General features: G+C 42.7%; 3 protein-coding genes across 4 annotated transcripts; all 3 read right to left on the bottom strand.

Annotated features, from left to right (window-relative positions):
- Positions 1–671: 671 nt before the first annotated feature.
- LOC117142598 (contactin) lies at positions 672–6,152 on the bottom strand. The gene is made up of 8 exons (XM_033306677.1): positions 5,935–6,152; positions 4,651–5,589; positions 2,913–4,598; positions 2,447–2,613; positions 1,516–2,388; positions 1,292–1,460; positions 1,099–1,232; positions 672–1,043 (listed from the first exon to the last, which is right to left on the bottom strand). The coding sequence occupies exons 2-8, from the start codon at positions 5,498–5,500 to the stop codon at positions 750–752; spliced, it is 4,173 nt and encodes a 1,390-aa protein (XP_033162568.1). The 5' UTR covers positions 5,501–5,589; positions 5,935–6,152; the 3' UTR covers positions 672–749.
- A 114-nt stretch (positions 6,153–6,266) lies between these two features.
- LOC117142599 (sideroflexin-1-3) lies at positions 6,267–8,562 on the bottom strand. The gene is made up of 7 exons (XM_033306678.1): positions 8,456–8,562; positions 7,838–8,006; positions 7,632–7,781; positions 7,410–7,527; positions 7,185–7,346; positions 6,832–6,959; positions 6,267–6,760 (listed from the first exon to the last, which is right to left on the bottom strand). Exons 2-7 carry the CDS (start codon positions 7,998–8,000, stop codon positions 6,516–6,518), a joined length of 966 nt encoding a protein of 321 aa, XP_033162569.1. The 5' UTR covers positions 8,001–8,006; positions 8,456–8,562; the 3' UTR covers positions 6,267–6,515.
- A 1,260-nt stretch (positions 8,563–9,822) lies between these two features.
- Positions 9,823–19,154, bottom strand: LOC117144079 (probable sodium/potassium/calcium exchanger CG1090). 2 transcript variants are annotated; one of them, XM_033309093.1, is made up of 7 exons: positions 18,715–19,154; positions 15,581–15,814; positions 15,293–15,527; positions 14,565–14,854; positions 13,533–14,505; positions 13,182–13,370; positions 9,823–13,121 (listed from the first exon to the last, which is right to left on the bottom strand). In XM_033309093.1, the coding sequence occupies exons 1-7, from the start codon at positions 18,715–18,717 to the stop codon at positions 13,111–13,113; spliced, it is 1,935 nt and encodes a 644-aa protein (XP_033164984.1). In that variant the 5' UTR covers positions 18,718–19,154; the 3' UTR covers positions 9,823–13,110. The 2 variants fall into 2 exon arrangements, with proteins under 2 accessions (XP_033164984.1, XP_033164983.1); XM_033309092.1 differs by lacking the exons at positions 9,823–13,121; positions 18,715–19,154 and having other exon boundaries at positions 13,177–13,370.
- Between the last annotated feature and the right edge of the window lie 280 nt (positions 19,155–19,434).

Below are 19,434 nucleotides of genomic sequence, written 5' to 3'. Positions count from 1 at the left end.
CATATTCCGGTGTCGAGAGCAATAAATGTAACCCCACCGCTAGATGGCGCTCGTTTGTAATTGTAGAAGAACAGCGGGCACCTGGTAGAAAGGAAATTCGAATAGAGACATTTCTGACCATATATGTACATATATATAAGTATTAAATATTCTTAATCAGTAAAAACAGCCAAGTCGATATAGCCATGTCCGTCTTTTTCTACGCAATATATTCTCTCTGTTTTAGAACGGTCGCGAAGAAATAGCAGCAAAATAAATAATCGGAAAACGAAAAATAAACACTCCTAGTAGTTTGTTGTACTTCCTGAGATCTCGACGTCCATACGGAAGGACATGGCCAGATCGATCCTGATCGTACGCTTGATACACACTATACGGAAGCAAACGCCTTCTTCTGACTGCTACATACTTTTCAACGGATCTAGTATACCCTTTTACTCCACGAGTATCGTGTATAAACAATTATTCCAAGTAAAGAAATTAGGGCTATTTCTATTTTGGGTTCAGCAACATACTGAACCATATAAATTTATTAATATTTATTTTTTGATAAAATTTTAGAATTTATTTTTTGAAAAAGTCTATAAAATGGACGGAATTGCATTTACATATATCAATTAAGGGGCTTACAAGAGAGCACGGATGGAATGTAGTTCTTTTTATAGCTTCACTTACTGAAATATAAGGTCACTTCTCAGTATATGTATGTTCTTACTGCCTAAAATTATGGATCTTAATTTGTGCTGCATTCAGTGGCTTGTGTAGAGAATGGTGCTAATGAGTAGCAATGTGCTTAAGATAAGGGCCGTATTGATGTTGTGGCCATGTCGGGTATCTGCACCGTTGCGCGTGGTCTTGCCCATCTGGAAGTGTAGAGTTGGACTGGACATGCGACCGTCTCCTCCATTGCTGTATGCGAGGACTCGCATGTTGTAGCTCTTCCCTGGCGTCAGATTGTTGATGTACGACTCCAGTTTCTGTCCGATTGGCACTATGGTATTGTTGGCCGTGATCATGTTCTGGTCCGATTCCCAAATGCGAACCTAGAAAGTTTCAGACTGTAATCGATTTTCTTGGCAACGGTGCCGGGAAGCGTACCTTATAACCTTCTACTGGTTCCTCATCTTGCGAAGGTGAAACATATCTCCAGACCACCCGCACGGTAGACGGGTTTATTCCATACACATGAACCGAAGATGGGGGCTTTTGCGGGGCCTTTCTATATGTTCGTTCTAAAAAGCATGGTGTTTAAACATTTTCTTTAAATGGTTTAAATGGTTTCATTACACACCTTCAAAGCGTTCGCTTTCAGGTCCTTCCCCTGCAGCATTGTAAGCCATGACTTTAACAAAGTAGTAAGTATCTGGTTGTAGACCTACGATAAGCGCCCAATTCCTTGTAGTACGTGACAGGTAGTACACCGAGTCTTCTTCCTGGTGCGTCGTTTTCCAGTACTTCAACTGATGAAAGAAAAGGGTTTTAAAAATGCAACGGAGTTAAGTGCAGTAACCATACCCTGTGGCCAATCAGTTTGCCACGAATGTTTTCACGCGACATGTCTATAGGTTGCCAAGTGACATTAAAGCAAGTGGAGTTGTAGGCGAGCGCAATGGGCTTTTGAGGAGCCACCTGTGGCATGTCCTCAGCGGAGTGTATGACAGCTATTTCACTCTCCGGTCCCTTGCCAACGTTGTTAATGGCTTGCACCTTGACTTCGTACTCCGTATAGTAGTTATTAAGAGGAATATTAACCACAGCCACGCCCATGTGATCCTGTTTTTTTATTTCGTCAGATGCCCATTCAATGGCTCCCTTGAGCTTCCAAAACACCTTATAGTGTATACCGTGGCTATGCTGCTCTTGCGGCAGCAGCGGATCCCAGGTAATAGTTAGGTCGCCAATCTTTCCACCTCCACCACCCACGTTTCGCGGGGCTATGTACGGCTTGTCCTCATAGGTGCTGTAAATTGGCGATGGGGCCGAGGGCGTTCCGATTCCCAGATCGTTTACGGCAGTAACACTAAATTCGTAAGCCGACCAGGGCGTCAGATTGACAACCTCGGCTTGCTGGCGAGAGGTGTATCGATCTACCTCTCGCGCCTGCACATGGGTCGACACATTAACCCAGGTGCGATTCCAGTTTGTACGGCCTAGGATGTTGTAGTAGCGGATCGCACGACCGTTGTTCGATCCATCCACCCACTCAATGATGGCCTTCGTCTTACTTATCTGTATGACTTGAACGCCACCAGGAGCGCCAGGAGCTCCCTCAATAGAAACACTGGTCTTGCTGCTAATTTCGTTTACTGCCGACTTGACAACGCATTCGTAGTCCCCGGCATCGCGCATGCTGGTGTTATGCACTGTCAATCTGTTCCAGTCTACAATCTGCAATAAAAAAATGTTGATATAAGGCCAGGTTTAGTGCATAATAAAATTAGCTTACGATACGTCCGGTGCCGTCATGATTGTTTTTTAAGACTTCACCGTTGTGTTTCCACACATAAGCAATGTCCAGCAGTTCATCAAAGGCGGCCTCGCAATGCAAGAAGATTAAGTCGTGTTCCTTGGAAACGATTCGTTGTGGAGGGGTTTCAATGAAACGAATTTCCTCTGCAAATAATTGAATAATAGGTTTAGATAAGGCTGGAAAAAATTTCAAATATTTGACTACAAAATTAGTTGGTAATTTATTAATCATTTTACTATATAACAATTCAAAGAACAACATTTTCAAAACAGTTCTCTTAACACAGAATTTTATCAAATTAAATAAATATATATTATTCATAAAACATATATAAATTTACTTTTTTAAATAAAACCCTCTAGCATCCTATTTAGGAATCACAAGTAGCTTTTTTTGACAAAATATAATTTTTTTTTGAATATGAATGACATTTTCTACTTACGCAATACAATAACACGCGCGTGCGATTCGTCGGTGCCCGCTTGGTTTGATGCAATACATGTGTAAATACCCTCATCGTCCCGCGACGTGGGTGCTATTGTCAGGGTACCACTGGGCAGAATGCGCCGGTGGCCTCCCGAGCCAATCACTTGTCCATCCTTCTTCCATTGAAACTTAGGGCGTGGAGCGGCTTCCGGGTCGCACACAATTGTCGTATTGCCGTTGTAAACAGCATAGACTTCAGATTCGAGGGGATGCTTTTTAAAGGACGGCTTCATAGACAGCACTCGGAGCTGCGCCGAAGAGAAGGAGGTCTTCAGTTGGTTTTGGGCACCACATTGGTACATTGCGTCGTCCTTATCCTTTTCTAGGAATTTAATGGTTAACACATTGTCCTGGATAATGTATCGGTCGCGATTAATATTCGCTGGGTCGAGTCGTTCGGCATTTTTGTACCACGTGTAATTCGCGTCCGGAATAGCAAATGCCTCGCAAATGAAGGTCACGTCACTGTTGTAGTCTTTTATCATGTCTTTAAGAGGTATGGTAAATTGTGGGCGCATTTGAATATTGATGTATATGCTCTTCATAAGTGTCTTCCGGGGATTGGTAATCGTGCAGGAGTACTCGCCGTTGTCGTTCGTTGTCGCATTTTGGATTATTAAGACACGCCCATAGTTGATCGTGTAGGCGTTGCGTTGGAGAGGTAGGCCTTGGCGGGTCCAATTGTACGACGGAATGGGGTAACCGAAAGCCATGCACTCCAGTCGAATCTCGTCACCTGCCACTGGCGCCTCAGGAAATACTTTGGGGAAGGTGTTGGCAAATATCAGCGCTTGATAGTTGCTGTTGGGGGTAACGCGCAACGGAAAGAAGGGACCGTTGCGACCGGTGTCCGACACAAGGGTCTGCACGGTGCACGAGTAGTTGGCTCTGTCCACAGTTTCTATGAAGGAGAAGTATAGGGCACCATCGCGGGAGACGAATACGCGTTGATCCTCCTCCACGAAGTTGGGAAAATAGTCTCGAGCCCAGTAATAGCGTACGTCGGGATAGTGCTGCGGGGGGTCGCAGAATATGGATTTGCCCCAATTCATCTCGCTTGTCTCCGCAGACCGTTTTAGATTGAACTCCATAATGAAACCGAAGTTTAAATGCGCGCTTTCGGATCGAATGCGCCCAAATTTGTTTTCTGCCACACAATGATACGCGCCCTGGTCCAGCGCTTGCTTTGGCTCGTAGATAATCAGGTTGCCTCCTGATATGGTGTACCGATCCTGCGCCAGGGGATCAATCTTTTGGTACTCGAGTCTGTCGTCTACGTATACCTCTCGGTACCATGTGTATGAAGGGGTTGGATACCCGTTGGCCAAACAGCTAAGAGTTACATCATTAATCAGGCGATTCTTGTTCACATCGAAAGTAGTGTCGTTTGGCTGCTTTACGAAATAAGGACCCCGTGGAATCCGTTCCATGTCGTTTATATCGAGTCCATAGTGGTAGGGGCGCTTGTCGTCTAACTTTATGTTGACATTGTCTGAGCTGTATAGTACTTTTGACTCGCATATAAAGAGATTTAGTTCAATTTCATATGCTGGCATAAACATCCACCGATCCCTTTTCTTTGAGAAGGCGTACACAACGCGATCACGCACATATCGGTTGTCTCCATACGGCTGGTTGGGACCTGTAAAGAAACGATGTTTAGCAAATCGACATTTTCAAATAGTGAAACTTGCCTATAAAGCCGCGAAGGTTATTTTGATTGCGCTGATTAACAGTCCCCGGAAGCGAGTTGTAAAACTGATTTGGATTATTGATATTTTGGTTGTTGAGGTCGTTTTGCACAAGGAATCTATTGTCGTGCAGATCTTCGTTTTCCAAGGGCACTTGCTCGTCCATGGAAAAGGAGTCTTCAATCTGGACTAACTGGGTGTTGTCATCGTTGACCCAATTCAACGGGCCCGTTTGCCGGGCGGAGATGAAGAATCGGTTCTGTCGTTGATTCTGCAGGATGAGATTCTTGAGTATAAACGAGTGCTTCTCTACATTATCCACGTTTATCAGGTCGGCATTGTACGCCTTGCAGATCTTTTTAGCCTCTGCCCAGTTGCGCTTGGGCGAGCGGATGAAGCGATAGCACGTCTGTCTGAACGAGACCCAGTGCTCCGGGCAAAAGTTATCTTCATCGGTATAGGCGTCCCGGTAGCTGACACCTGCTGAACCTATGCTGTTCCGATTAAATGGGTCGTACTGTGGGCCGAGTCCGCCGAGGTTGTTTCCAGGCCCGACCACATTGCCGCCAAGGCCCCCACCTCCTGCCCTGCCATCATAGTACCCGTTGTAGGTATTGGGGCTCTGTCCGTCGAGCAGCGTATTGTCGAACTGGTTGGGGTCAGCGCTTTGCTGTCCAGTATACAGGGGATTATATCGCGGAGAGTAATCCTTGTTGTAGCTAGGCTGATAGCTTTGAGGCTGCTGCCCGGACTGCGGATCCGGATCCGGCAGATTTTCGGGCAACTGGGGCGTGGTCTGGCCAACTAAGTTGAGCACAAAAATACCCGCCAGAAGGCCGATTTTTGCTAGCATAGTTGGTCCTTAGTTTCAATAGAGTGGGCACTGGTTCAGATGTCGCGCAGCAGACTAAAGGCACATTTTGCTGTGGAATTCGATAGTTTCTGAAAGCAGAACGAAAGAATGTTCTTGTTTATTTTGCCCCTCTAATGGCATAAACAAATTTAATATAAACAGATCTGTCGATCGCAGGTCATTCAAATGTGTGATACGATGTGTCAGCACGCGTATATACAAATGTACATACGTTTGTGTGTGTGTATGTGCTTAGGCGTGGTCGTAAGCCGCGATTGATCTTCGATCAACTGACTTTTTGGATTATTCAAACACACTTTAGTGGTGTTTCCTATCGATTAAGGGCAGTTTTAATTCACTAAGGAAGGGGGCTCAATCCAAGTGAGCCGTTTCAGCAAAACTAATTGATCGCATAGGCAAACACTTAACCACACCTTAATTACGACTTCAGGACGCAGCACATGAACGACTCGAAACGCAACCACTGCGAGATGCTCCTGCTGACAAAAAATTCACTAGTTGTGCGGATTCGGACAAAAGAAGTATCAGAATCAGGCAATTTACAGCTTTTTAAATTATAGATTAATTAAATAAAAACAAAACAGCCCAAAGCTGAGTCGACCAGCAATTAGGTATGCGCAAGCCACGACTGTGAGCTACGCTGCCATCGATGGTGCGATAGAGGCATCGATAGGCATAGTCGATATCCCGCTGTAATCGCCATTCGCATAGATGGTGTGCGCGGGCAATTTGGAACTGAGTTCAGTTAACAGTTAACAGATTTATTTTGGTTTCATTCATTTTCACTTTTACACAATCACTATAATATACACTGTAAATTGGGTTCACTGACGTGTCGCTCGCTGTGAACGGTAAGCATATGCAGTCAGGCTAATATCAGGAGTATTTCGAACGGAAGTCAACAGGCAAAATGCCAATAAATGCAAAAAGGGAAATAAATAGAGGCTCAATCGAGCAGTATTGTCTCCGTTAAGCTCGTAAATGGCATGGGGCCTCACAGGCCTTTGTTGAACCAGACAGTTTCCAATTCCGGACGTTTCTTCCTAATGCTGTCCCGGACCTCTGACTCCAAGCTATCCACTTTGATGTCCGCTCTCTGCTTAAAGAAGGCGCAGCCTAGGGGCGTGGCGAAAATCAGCACGAAGCCGCAGAAGAGCGTTTGGATGGGAGCGTTGGATCGCGGGTATTTAGCCAGGAATCCCCTCTTCTCGAGGACATTCATCAGCACCGGTGTCAGAGCTGAAACGGAGAATAGCGTAAGTATCGTAAGTTTTTACACTTTTGTGCGCAAGGATGCCTAGGAGACGTACTCATTCCCGGTATAGCCATGGCGATTCGACTTAGGATTACGGTTGAGATCCCAACAACGGCCGCCTTCTTTGAGATGCCCATTTCGTTGCTGTGTTCATCGAAAAGCGTCACTCCGTTGCGCAGCTCTCTGTAAAACAGGATTATTATATACATATTTAGTTATCTGCTTTAAGAACGGCTGAAGTAGCGTATATAAACAGCTTTAATAAAATATGAATAAATTAATAAGGTGCTGGTAAAATTATCTCTATAAAATTGTAGTAGAGCTGCTCTAATCGAATCAGGCCTATTTCATAATTATACTAATGAAATGTATAGAGGAAATAACTACTTTAATACAAATTCAACTTACTGCATTCGCATGCAGGGGATGTTGATGCAGTTGGCAGCTCCAACTGCCACTAGGGGGACAAGGCGACCCAAGAGCGGATTCATGTTCTTCACTGCGTGGTTCAGGGAAAGGGCCGTGGCCAGGGCTCCGCTAGTGGCCAAGCAGTACGAGGTAACTAGTTGCCTGCACAGGGGACGAGATCGGTGAAGTTAGTGTCGGGGACTGCTGCTGGAAGCAGGTACCTACTGCTGGCTGATGGGCGAGGTTCCCGATCGGTTCGTGTAGTTGACAATGGCATTGAATGTTTGATTGAACCACTGCCAGAAGACGACGGCGGGAGTGCTTTTGTAGAAGGCCATCATGCCTGGAATGTGATTTAGCTATTATTGTAGTCGATTTAATCAGCAGCGCGGAAGCATATAGTTTATTTGACGCCAATTGAGCACCGAAAACGTCGCTAATACGCACCGCCGGTGATGATTGTGTTCATGGGCATCTGCGCCGCCATGCGCCCGATGACTATCTGCTTCTCCCCGGTCTCCGGATGGAACGCCGAATCGTACAGGTACTTGGCGCGCCACACGTCGTCGATGGTCTTGCACTCGGGAACATCCTTGCCTTGAAGTCCGAATAAGATTAGTGAACTAATTTGGTGACTTACTCTACTTTCTTACCAGCCCGGTACTTTATCACGATCTGGCGGGCCTCCTCCAACTTCGAGGCGGAGGCCAGCACATTCAGCGGGTTGGTCAGCAGGAAGAAGTGCTTGGCTCTGCCCAAGTAGGAGTTCTGATCATATTTCGGCTCGTCGATGTTGACTCGTGGGAGAGGGCTCATGATTGCCTGCAAGGAGCGTACGTAACCAGTAAAATATGTATCTGCGAAAAGGAATCGTTCTCAAAGCGGAATTCTGAGTTTCGCAAACTATGTTTTCCGTCCCGCCCATGAAAGCACCTCTTATCAGCCCGATGCTCGTAACCTAACTGAGTCCCCTTATCGCTGGTAAACAAGTTTCTCCCGACAACGCTTCTTGCGCATATATGTAGGCACAAGAAAACACTCTGTTTAAATGTATATACACACACGCCCGATACTAGGTATATAGAGAGGATTTTTAAAATGAATTGGCAGTGGTCGATAGCCGTGCCCGTTCCATTATGTATTCAAGAGTTCCGAAAGTTATATAATTCGTCAATGATTATGATAAGGGGCTAACAAATCTGTGGGTCTTATCGAAGACTGCGCACACAGCGCACACACAAAAGAACAGGTAGCAGCAGACACCGACGCACCGTTTGGTTTTGAAGGGATATTCCAGCGGGAGAACTTTCACCCACACGTTGCTACCAATTTGGAAGTCAACCGACGACTGAGCGGAAGACACCGACACAGGTTGGAGCTCTAGAAAGCTTTCCCCCTCTTCAGCCGGTTGTTGGGGCGTTCCGATTGTTGGGGCGGGGAAAGCTGGAATGCGAGGGCTGGAAGGGCGAGAGAGTGGGAGAGAGCTTTGGTGCGTGCGCGGTATTCAACAGCTGGGCTTTAGTGGTGGTTCAGCATATGAAGATTCGGGTATAGACTTGGAAACTACCCTTTGAAATAGTAAATAACTTTTGTCGGTGCCTTTTTGCTTTCGCCTTTTTAGCTCATATGTAACTGGGAATTTGGATTCAAAAATGTTTAATTTTTTTTTTTTTGACACCCTTAAGGAAACACAGCCTACTCATGGTGATTCATTTTTTAATTAGTCTTGTAAATTCTATCGATTTGTAAAAAAAACTTTTTGCCACGTCCAATCTAACCTCCTAAAAAAGCCAAAAACTGCCATACCCACATTTTTGAATTGTTTTTTATATTTGAATTGTTAGATATTTTTTCTTATTTTATTCCCCAATATATATCGATATAACAGAAGAAGCATGAAATTTCGCGTTTGCATTCACACCAGCTAAGTAACGGATATTTGATAGTCGGGAACTTACGTTAAATTCTTATCTAACACGCCCTGTAGCTGAGTAACGGATACTTGATAGTTGAGAAAATCAATTAAACTTTTTAGTTTCTTAAAACTAAAAGGTTAAAAGGAGCATTTTAATGATTTTTGTTGCTTAATAATTTAAAACAGTATTCTTGTTATGTAGTATTTTGTATTAAATAGTTGTAGTCGAATAGATTAAAAAATGTAAAAAACTAAATACAAAAAATCGATAGTCATATTAAGAATGTTAGTCAAATTTATTTCATAATTAATAGCTTGAAAGTCCTCTTCGATGTTTATCCTTAAAAAGATTATGGAGCTTGGTTTCTTAAAACGATTTCAGGACTCCAATAAACGGAGAATCTGAAAAAATTACAGGGAAATCATCTTTTAGCCCCAAAATATTTGAAGATATGTTATTGGTAGAGTAATAAAAAATTAGCACTGGAAGTAAGAAAAACAAAGCTGTCCTTTTGAAAATGCCGTTTTAATAATAATATTAAAAATAAAATTGATTTTTAAGACGTGTGGGCGTATCAGTGTTGAGCGGTTAATAGGCGTGGCCAAAAGTTAACGATCTATTCGTCTTGGCTAGATCGAGAATAAATATTCTTTCTTTTCATTGAAACATTTGATGTTGATGTTACTCCACGAATAAAGGACCAAAAAGAGATTCAATTCACATTTTGTTTCTAGTTATGCATTTATTTTCGGAATTCATATTTAGACTAAACATAACAACAGTTTTGTATATTAGCAATAGTTTCGTGTTTCAAGTTAAGCCCCACCAATAGGTATAAATTGTCTCCTCGAAGGTTATTTATAAACAGTTGTCAATATAGTTTTTGCAAACAATTACGACTAAGTAACACAAATGTCAGACGTAAACATTTATTGTAATTTTTGGTATAGCATGTTATAGTTGTAAGTATGTATAAGTTTATGTAACAATTATTGTACATTGTATAAGTTTTTAGGGGAAAGTATTATTTAGTTGAGTGTCTACTTTTGCCCGGATTCCTTAGATAGCCTGGATCCTCCGCAATAAATAAAGTAGATTGCATAATTTTATATACTTCCTCCACAGGTGCACTTTCGCATAAGATTCAGTTAAAGATAACACGAACTATTATATTTGATATAATTCTCACACTTGAAATAATTTCAATCGAATTTTTTAACTGTTTTTCTGTATTCAAAACAAACGACAATGGCAGCTTCAAGATTTTGGGTCGACATGTGTTTAGAGTAGGAAGAACCATTTACTTGGGTTGGGCCAAGAATAGCAAGCGATTTAAGGTAATAAAGAACTGAGATATCTATGTGGACATTCTTTAATTGGCGGATTGTTCGATTTCTTGTGTAACGTTGATTTTGTGTGTGAGCATGTGGTCAAAATGACTGCGTAGTCTCTTTCCTATATTAAAGGATAATATATTTTTATGAAGCTAATCCGACTTGCTGTTACACTTTTCAATAGCACAATTTAAAGTTTTCAACTATTAAACATAGAACATGGTCATTTTCATTAATTCCTGAATAACCTAAAACAACGAATTTTAATAAATATTTAAATTTATTTTTTTTACTCTATTACATATTAAGCAAGGAAAACTTGAATTCTAATTGTGGCAAAGAAAATAATAGTTCTTTCGATTATTATGAGTAAAAATGTCCCTTTCATTACTGAAATATACACTTGTGGAATATCCTTTGTTTTTTTGTAATAATTGAGTACTTGTTATGTAACTATTATAAACATAAAAGTGGAATAGGGACAAGATATTTCTGGGCTGAATTCCAACTGCATTTTAAAACTTGCAAGGCGACTCTGATACCCTATCTAGGCTGCTGGATCTAAGGAACAATTGGTAACTTAAAAGTTAAAGGAAGAAGGTTAGAATATTATTGTTTTGAACACAGCTCACTGTGCCTAGCTTTGGATTGACTCGGTTCTGGAAGATTGTTTGCACGAACTAAAGCCTTTAAGCATTATTATCCTTTAACCTCCAATTGTATTTGTCTATGTAACTGTATGTATGTCCTCGCTGTGTATAAATATGTAGAATTAATATGTATCTATATATGTAGTACTTAACTATGAATTGAGCTCGTCCACATACCAGCGCCCACTGCATGAGCATGACTAGTATCGGTTGTTGTATGTGGATAACTGGGTGCATATACTGGATACATACTGTATGTCTCGGACATTGCTTTTAGCTAAACGTGTGATTCTGTTTCCGCATCAAACGTCGTTATATCTTGTGAGGATGAATGTGAGGAGAAGCAGCAGGACTCGGACCCAATTCAGGAGCTGGGTTGGCCAAGAAGTAAGTACATACTGCCAAACGGCTAACATCATATAACGCGTGCATTGGCTTGTCTTATAATAGACAAATAACACATACTTAACAAATACTCTTGGTGTGTGACTTAAAAAGTCGTACTGTTTAATGCCTATGATCCCTTACATTGAACTTTTGAAACAACAAACTTGCTTAGCCTTACACTAGACTTCAAGGACCATGAATTGACGGAATAATAATTTCACATGGATTAACTCAGCTATTTATTGTAATCTCAGAATACGTCTTATTACCAACATTCAGTTTGGTTCCCGTGACCAGCCAATAAGAACTGGTAAAATGTGCTACTGATGGTGCTTTCAATGCAGTTAATTACCCAGAATTGGTATGTGAAACCTCTCTACAATTAAAATTTCGAATCCTTAGAAGAACACATACACTGAACCGTTAAAGGGGCTGGTTTTGAACATGGAATGTGTGGAATGAACAATTGACCTGATCTTGTTTAATTTGTGTTCCATTGTTTAATAAGTATTTATATGTGGTTATTATTTACAATAATAAATTGACACGAATAATTGCCATCGTAATTAATGTCTTTGCACTTTACTGCTAATTTATATATCGAGAAGCTATGACGTTGTATGTGGTTTCGTTAAATTATCGATTGCAAATTAAATAAAAATTAACATTTGCTCGCAGTTCTTTGAAGAACATATATCGTAATCGAAGTGTAAATAAAATTCGTTGTTCTTTTTCCTCAGCTCTAAGCTCTGCATATCTGGTCTGTTTCCAAATGTATTGGTTTAAAACTAGCTGGAGAGTAATTTCCAGATCTCGAAAATTAGGGTCTACAAGTAATCAACGTATAGGAAAGCGATGTGATTCAAAAGTATATACATAAACGTAACACGACTAAGGTATATTAAAGTCACATAACTATTTGATTGTGGTGCGGGCCATATTGTGTTGTTAATTAAAACCCTTATCTGCAATAGCTACTTTTGGTTGTTCTTTGTTTTTAATTACATACATTTGTCTTCCTATCTACAGTTGTATTCTTTTTTCTTTACAATTACTTTTCTTTTCTTACATATTCATGTGTAATTCCTTCAAAACTGAGAAACTTTTTTAAAAGTTCTGAAACTTTAAAACTCTTTTTATGTCGGTGAAAATGAGAACCGGATTTTGGATTTTGGCCTTCTTCCATCCAATCATCTTATACATGTTTTGCAATGATAATCGGTGGAAGAGAAGAGAAGACGTTGTTCTTTAAAAGAATTGTATCGAAAATTGAAAAAATTTATCAATGATAAAGAAATTACACCATTATGGGTTTTCATTTTCCTATATGTCCTTAAAATACGTGTTAATAAATATAGTATACATTTACATTTATAATATTTGTCTTTTGGTTTATCATTCTTTTGGTGCAATGTAAAAATCCATGTAAAACGCGTTTTGAGTATTAAATTTGTCCTCTAATTAACGTTAGGTAAATATTACTCCTAATTTTTCGATTTCTTTGCGTTTTCCAGTGTTTTCGGTTGGTTTTATCTGCGGCCTAGAACAACTCTACATGTACGTAAATGTAAATATGGTATTCGAAACTTGGTGCTGGCAATGAGAATGTAGATCCACTGCTGTCAGGATCGTCAGGATCTTAGTAGGTGCCTGAAATGATACTTTCCGATTAGAGGAACTCAAGATCGCCCCCTTGTGGTGCATACTAACTGGGGCACTCGGGTGGGTTCATGTAGCCGAAGACATTCAACTCGTAAAGCGACGCCAGTGTGATGAAGAACAGATACCAGACCATGAGAATGATGCCGAGTCGCTTGTCCAGCTTCCATCCGTTCAAGTGCGTCGACAGAATTAAGAAGACGACGGTGGAGAAGAGCGACAGTGTGGAGTAGGCCAGTCCTGAAAATCGAAATTGGTTGGAAAACAGAAAGGAGAGGCAAAGAGCACCTGAGGATTAGACTTGAACGGTATTACGGGTGCGCTGCTACTTGGGCTAGGACTCTCATGACACGGACACACGACGATGACTACAGGGTAGATGGACACGCAAGCGATACATACCCTTGGATATTACGTTGACGTGCGAGCCGGGCTTAATGATGGCCGTCTGAATGAACCAGGGAAGACCTAAGCACACTAGTATATCAAAGACATTCGAGCCTATAGCGTTCGACACGGCCATGTCGCCAAAGCCCTCTTTGATAACGGCTATTGAGCTTAGGGCATCCGGGACAGACACGCCAGCGGCCACAAACGTCAAACCCATTACGGTGTCCGGGATGGCAAGCGTGGACCCAATCACGGTGATCATCCACACCATAAAGTAGGAGTAGAACGATATCCACACCATCGACATTAGGAAGGTGAAGGGGTACCAGTTGCGATACTGCTCCTGCCGGCAGTCCGGCATCGTCTTCTTGCAGAGAAAGTGGATCGGGTAGACGACGTACCAGGAAACCAGAGCTGGCAGCCCTCCTTCCATGGGACGCAGTAGAGGATCGCGGCGCGGCTCTCGCTGCTTGTCCGTGGACTTGTAGTAGTCGTTGCCTCCAGCCGAGGTGGCCTGAGTAGAGACAACCTGGCCACCACTCTTGGCAGCCGCAGCTGGAACATCGCCTGTTACCACAGACTCGGGTTGGTCGGCGTGGTAGCCCATGTTTTCCTGACCACTGTGGCCCATTCCCCAGTCGTCAACGGGCGGAGGATTGGCCACTGGATTCGGCTGGCTCTCATCTCCCCATGCGGCGTTCGGGTCCCATGTTGGATTCGGATCGCCGTAGTTCTGGTAGTCGCTTTGCGGCTTCGCACTTCTGGTCTCGCTATCATCGGTGGCCTTCTGTCCCTGTGTCTGGACACTTTCCTGGGTGTAGGAGCCTTCTGGAACGTTTTTGTAGGTTACCAGTGCTGACTGCTCTTCCTTACTAGGTAGCTTGAAGGGCAAATTCAGACCCAGTGCCCAGCGTTCCAGCTCCGTATTGAAGTGGAGGGCCACGCAGTATCCTACGTAGCAGAGGAGCATCACGACGGACTCAAACTAAAAAGAAAAAAAAGATTAGATGACGTAACGATGGCTGAGATTGTGAAGCAACTTACGCATGATATAACGTCGTTGAAGATGATTATTAACATCACGAGAATAGAAACACAGTAGAAGAAGCAGTCCCGCACCAGGGGCCACCAGTTCAGTTGGCAGACGGTACCCGAGCACAGGGCGCAGACAGAGATCACGAACATAATGTTAAATACGGCCGATCCGATGACCCCGCTGATGCCGATGTCGTCCTTAGCAAAGAACACTCCTATCACCACAGTGGCCAGCTCAGGAGCCGAGCTTCCGGCAGCCATAAACGTGGCTCCCGCTACATCTGGCGATAGCTTTAGCTCTGAAATGGAATAAACAAACGAGTAACGGATGTTATAATCGATCGATTATGGGTTACCCTATCCTTTTGCTGCAACAAATAGTTGAACATTTCAGTATTCACACCTCGCCAGCAAAAATGTGACTATCAGTGCTGGTCCGGTTATAAAGGGTAAAATATTTTAACATACTACATATCAAATACATTACACACACCAAGAAATGAAAGCTTGGAGTTAGTTGTCCGATCATAACGAGTGATACAGAAATCGAAAGGTTGCTCAAAAACTAATAACAATAACTATTACCGTGGTATGCTCTTGGCGATGTAAAAAACAAATGACGACGCTTCTTCAAAATGCAAAAGATTTGATATAAACTATGATTGACTTTCTAAATACACTACCGAAAAGTTGATGTTCAGTAACTATCGCCACTTTTTGTTTGGCTGGGGACTCACCCTCGCAAAGCCGATCCAGACTGGCCACAAAGTACTCATCGCAAACTATTGCCAACCCGAAGAAAGTGAAGACTGCCACCAGTATGTGGAGGATAAGGCCGCCGTGCTGTCGCGCCCACTTGTTCATCAGCGGCTGTGGAAACTGCTCGATAGCCGGGGGCGTGCAGTTGTCCCGCTTTGGGCGCCAGGTGGGAACCGCGCCATGAATGGGAGTCGATTGTGTGGTCGCCTGAGGCTATCGGAGAAAGTGTTAGTCCTAAGTGATCCTGGATCTTTAAGACACGGTACCTCAAACGCCGGTGTTGTGTCCAGAACGGAACTGCCCTCTGTGTTTCTCTCTGGAGTATCCTCCCCGTTGGCCTCGGCATCGCCAGCGTCCTCGGCCAGAGCGCCCACATCCAGAGGCAGGGCCTGTCCGTCCTTGGTGTCTCCTTTGGCGGAGTAGATGCTGACGCAGTAGTAGATTAAGAACAGCAGCCCCATGTTCCACATGCGGGCACGGCGGGATCGACTGCGTACAATCTGCAAAACAGATATTTAAGTTAGTGCGGCTAACATATGTATTTGCGTATCTGATCTTCGATTCCGACCACTAAAACGACATGTTTCTATTTAAAAACGTGATTTTAAAAACTCCATTGCTTTCAATATATCAATTAATTCTAGAATTCATTTAATAATTTAGACATACCCTAGGTTTTACAGAGTAAACAGACCAAGTTGGTTCCCATCAATGTGAGAAGATGAACAAGCTAAATTAATAATTGTATAGACGTTTCTTTAATGAAAACGATCAATTTGGAGTATTTTAGCATGACATCTCGATATTACCAAGGTCACAATAGTCTTTACATGTTACCCCCTGCAGTGGTATAAAGTTAAATAGTTTACTGTCCGATTAAGGCTAATTATCAGAACATTCTTTATCACATATTTAATATGCGACATCCCTTCAGGTTCTATCATAAACAAAAACTTCTACAAAAACGATTTCCTATGTGAATCGGTGTTTGTCAATTTCACACATAAAAAAACACATTTTCATTGTCTTCATTATTATTTGTCAGTGTAAATAAACAGCTTGTAAAGGAAATATTAGAGTACTAAGACTATTTTTGCTGGTTTATGGTGCTTGGCTTATTGCACGAGCCAGCTTTGTCTGCCGCTCTTTGGTAGAAATGTGACACCTACATAGTTTGAACTGCAGTAAGGCCAGCCAAGCAAACAAATTCATATATGTGCATACATATCTTCTTTCCAAAACGCAACTTTAAGTTTAACTAAACTTTAAGCCCTTTAGTCGACTTCCCCGACTATCAGATACCCGTTACTAAGAAAGTAGGAATGCGAACGCGAAATTTCATCATTGTTCTGGGATATCGATAGATAGTGGTGAATGAAATGAGAATGAAATTAAAAATTGTTAAAAAAATATTAAATTATTTTTAAAAGTGTAGGCTTGGCAGTTTTGGCAAAAGATTTTTGGCAAATCGGTAGAAATTAAAATAACTAATAAACATATAAAAAATATCAAAACAGTATTCAAAAGTGTCGGCGTGGCAGTTCTAGGCGTTAGAGTGGGCGTGGCAATATGGGTCAACAAACTAGCGCTGTGTCTATGTCTCTAGAATCTGTATTCTTCTGGATTTTATAGTTCCTGAGACCTCGAAGTTCATACGGTCGGACAGGCAGATGGACAGGGTCAGATGAACTATTGATCCTGATCAAGAATACAGAGGTGGTCAAAAGTATTTACACAACGAGCTTTTTTTTCAATTAGTCATCTAATTGAAAAAAAAGCTCGTTGTGTAAATACTTTTGACCACCTCTGTATATACTTTATATGGTCGGAAACGCTTCCTTCTACCTTACACCCTATTACTTTACGACTCACGCGTAAAAAAAGATAAAGGTGATTAGTCGATTTCCTCGAATATCAGATACCTTATCTCGTAAGACAGCTAGGAATATTAGACTAATAAAACTATGAAAAAGTATCGAAAAGTTTTTCAAAAATATGGGCGTTGCAGTTTAAGGCGGTTTTAGGGCGTTACAGTATGCGTGGCCACATTGTAAGATAAATCTTTCCCTGACTGTCAGATACACTTAACCCAGTTAGTAGAAGATGGCAGAATGATATTTCAAACTTTTGTCGGAATAGCGATTGAAAATCCCGAAAATAAATCAAAATAAAATAAAGCAGACTAGAGAAAACGTGTGGTCAGACATCTGCAATGTTAAAAAAGTGTTCAAAAAATGTTTTTTCTGAGGCCAGTTTAACGCAGCTCTTTTTCAACATTACCAAAACGACTTTTGTCTTGGACTCTAAACGTTTGGAAAAGTTGCATACTTTTGTAAGAACATATTAGGGAGCACAGAATTATGAATAGTGAAATAATTTCATTGTTTCACCTCTATTATATTTGGACTTAAGAGAAAGTACAGCACTTATTGTGCTATAAATACTATATACCATCTGACATCATGGACCTTGTCTCCCAACTTCTAAAGTTCTGACAATTCTGAATCCACTTTAATCTATAAACGCAGATGTGATTGAATAATTCTAGTTGATATTGTCATTGTTTTTGCTGCTGGTGTGATAACAGCGCACACTTAAAGCAAATGCCCGAGCGACGGGACTCTCCTCTCCCACTCTCTTAGGAGAGAGCGAGAGCGCGAGGGAGCAACGAGAGCAAGTGGGGAGTTCACCATTAAACACGAATGGCCCTGGGATACAGGGATAGCATCGTGAGGAGTGTGGGGCGTGATGCGAAGGCCTCGGCGGCGTCAGTATGACTGAGTGACTAACGAAACCAAAGCCACCACACCATTCCGTGGGCTCAGTGCCCCCCTTTCGGGCCACTCGGTCATGCCGCAAAATATCGATTTACAGTTACGCCTGCCCCTCCCCGTGGCCCTCCTGCGCTGACAGCCAGCACCCTTACTCCCGCTTGCTGTTGGGTAAGGTTGCAAGAGCGGGAGGGCGCAGTGGTTTTCGGTTGACTTTTGCCGTTAGTTACCGTTGTTGTTACTGCTGATGCTGTTGTTGCCTCCACGGGTCTGCTGAGGGGTATGGGAAGAGGGGAAGGAATCCACGATGACGGCGTCATCTTATAAAAATAAATGACTGTGCCTATTAAATAGACGAGGGGACAGTGGCGTCGGACGGGGAGGAAAGGAAAGCTGTGGTAGCTCAGCTTACATCATACACTTTTGTATTTTACTTCAGCGGCGCAAGACTATGGGGCATAAAAAAGCAAAGGCGCTGCTTCTTTCTGCTTGTGCCCCATTCTGCTCCTTCAACAAGGGACGAGGGGTGACAATTGACTTGCAATTTGCATTAAGGCAAAGGATGTGCATAAACATGGCTCAGCGGATTAGGCCTGCACCTTGTGGCCCATTTCATAATCACTTTTTACCATTTTCACTGTTGCCTGCTGGCGCTGCTCTAGGTTCACTCTCCGCGGATTTGTGGGCTCGTTAATTGCAGGCGGTAGTTAAATTTTTAACGGAAAACAGATACAGAAGAAACAGTTGCCTTGGAAAACATGTGAGGAATCAGCCGGAGAGTTGAGTTCACTTGGCCAGCTCCACTAATCCATCGGCCTTTAACTTAATCTCGGTTCACTGGGGGCTTCGAAGTAGGGTTTCGCCTAGCATATCATTTTACAATCGATGATTTTGGCTCTTTTCCTCCGCCGGGCGAACGTGGGCGAGTATGTGCGGTTCGAATCGAGTACCTCACGGACTGAAACGAGACGAGACCGGACAGAACGAGACGAGACAAGGCTAGAGTGGATCGAGCTGGCCTGGTTTTCCACCGATGACGTCTGAGCGCGAACTGATGCAGCGTCGTCTACCGCACAACTTCGCACGGATGGAGCGGACGTCCACCAGTGGCAATCCACCACAGCCGAACGCTTCGGCCGGAAATGTGAAATAAGAAAGTGCGACGCCTGGGAAATGGTTTCGGTGTGGGTGGGTGGTGGTGTGGGTGCGAGTGAATGGTCCGGTAGCGCCATCTATGGACAGCTTTTCAAGTCGTGGTTCGTGCGAAAACATTTTTGGCTATGAAGGGCGAAAAGCTATTCACATATTTGTTTTACGCCTATGTCCTTGGACATTATAAGCTGGCATAG

This window comes from Drosophila mauritiana, chromosome 3R, assembly GCF_004382145.1.
Source record: "Drosophila mauritiana strain mau12 chromosome 3R, ASM438214v1, whole genome shotgun sequence".
Taxonomy (NCBI): Eukaryota; Metazoa; Arthropoda; class Insecta; order Diptera; family Drosophilidae; genus Drosophila; species Drosophila mauritiana.
Note: the sequence above shows the minus strand (reverse complement) of the source record. Positions and strands in the feature narration are given on the sequence as shown.

Coding starts and splice junctions, on each gene's coding strand:
- LOC117142599 (XM_033306678.1), bottom strand. CDS start 8,000: ATGAGCCCTCTCCCACGAGTCAACATCGACGAGCCGAAATATGATCAG. Junction 7,528..7,631: donor GAACACAATCATCACCGGCG/GTGCGTATTAGC, acceptor ATCACATTCCAG/GCATGATGGCCTTCTACAAA. Junction 6,960..7,184: donor ATCCCCTGCATGCGAATGCA/GTAAGTTGAATT, acceptor CCTGTTTTACAG/AGAGCTGCGCAACGGAGTGA.
- LOC117144079 (XM_033309093.1), bottom strand. Junction 15,528..15,580: donor ACACAACACCGGCGTTTGAG/GTACCGTGTCTT, acceptor TTTCTCCGATAG/CCTCAGGCGACCACACAATC. Junction 14,506..14,564: donor TCAACGACGTTATATCATGC/GTAAGTTGCTTC, acceptor TTTTCTTTTTAG/TTTGAGTCCGTCGTGATGCT.
- LOC117142598 (XM_033306677.1), bottom strand. CDS start 5,500: ATGCTAGCAAAAATCGGCCTTCTGGCGGGTATTTTTGTGCTCAACTTA. Junction 4,599..4,650: donor TAACCTTCGCGGCTTTATAG/GCAAGTTTCACT, acceptor GTTTCTTTACAG/GTCCCAACCAGCCGTATGGA. Junction 2,389..2,446: donor ATGACGGCACCGGACGTATC/GTAAGCTAATTT, acceptor TTTTTATTGCAG/ATTGTAGACTGGAACAGATT.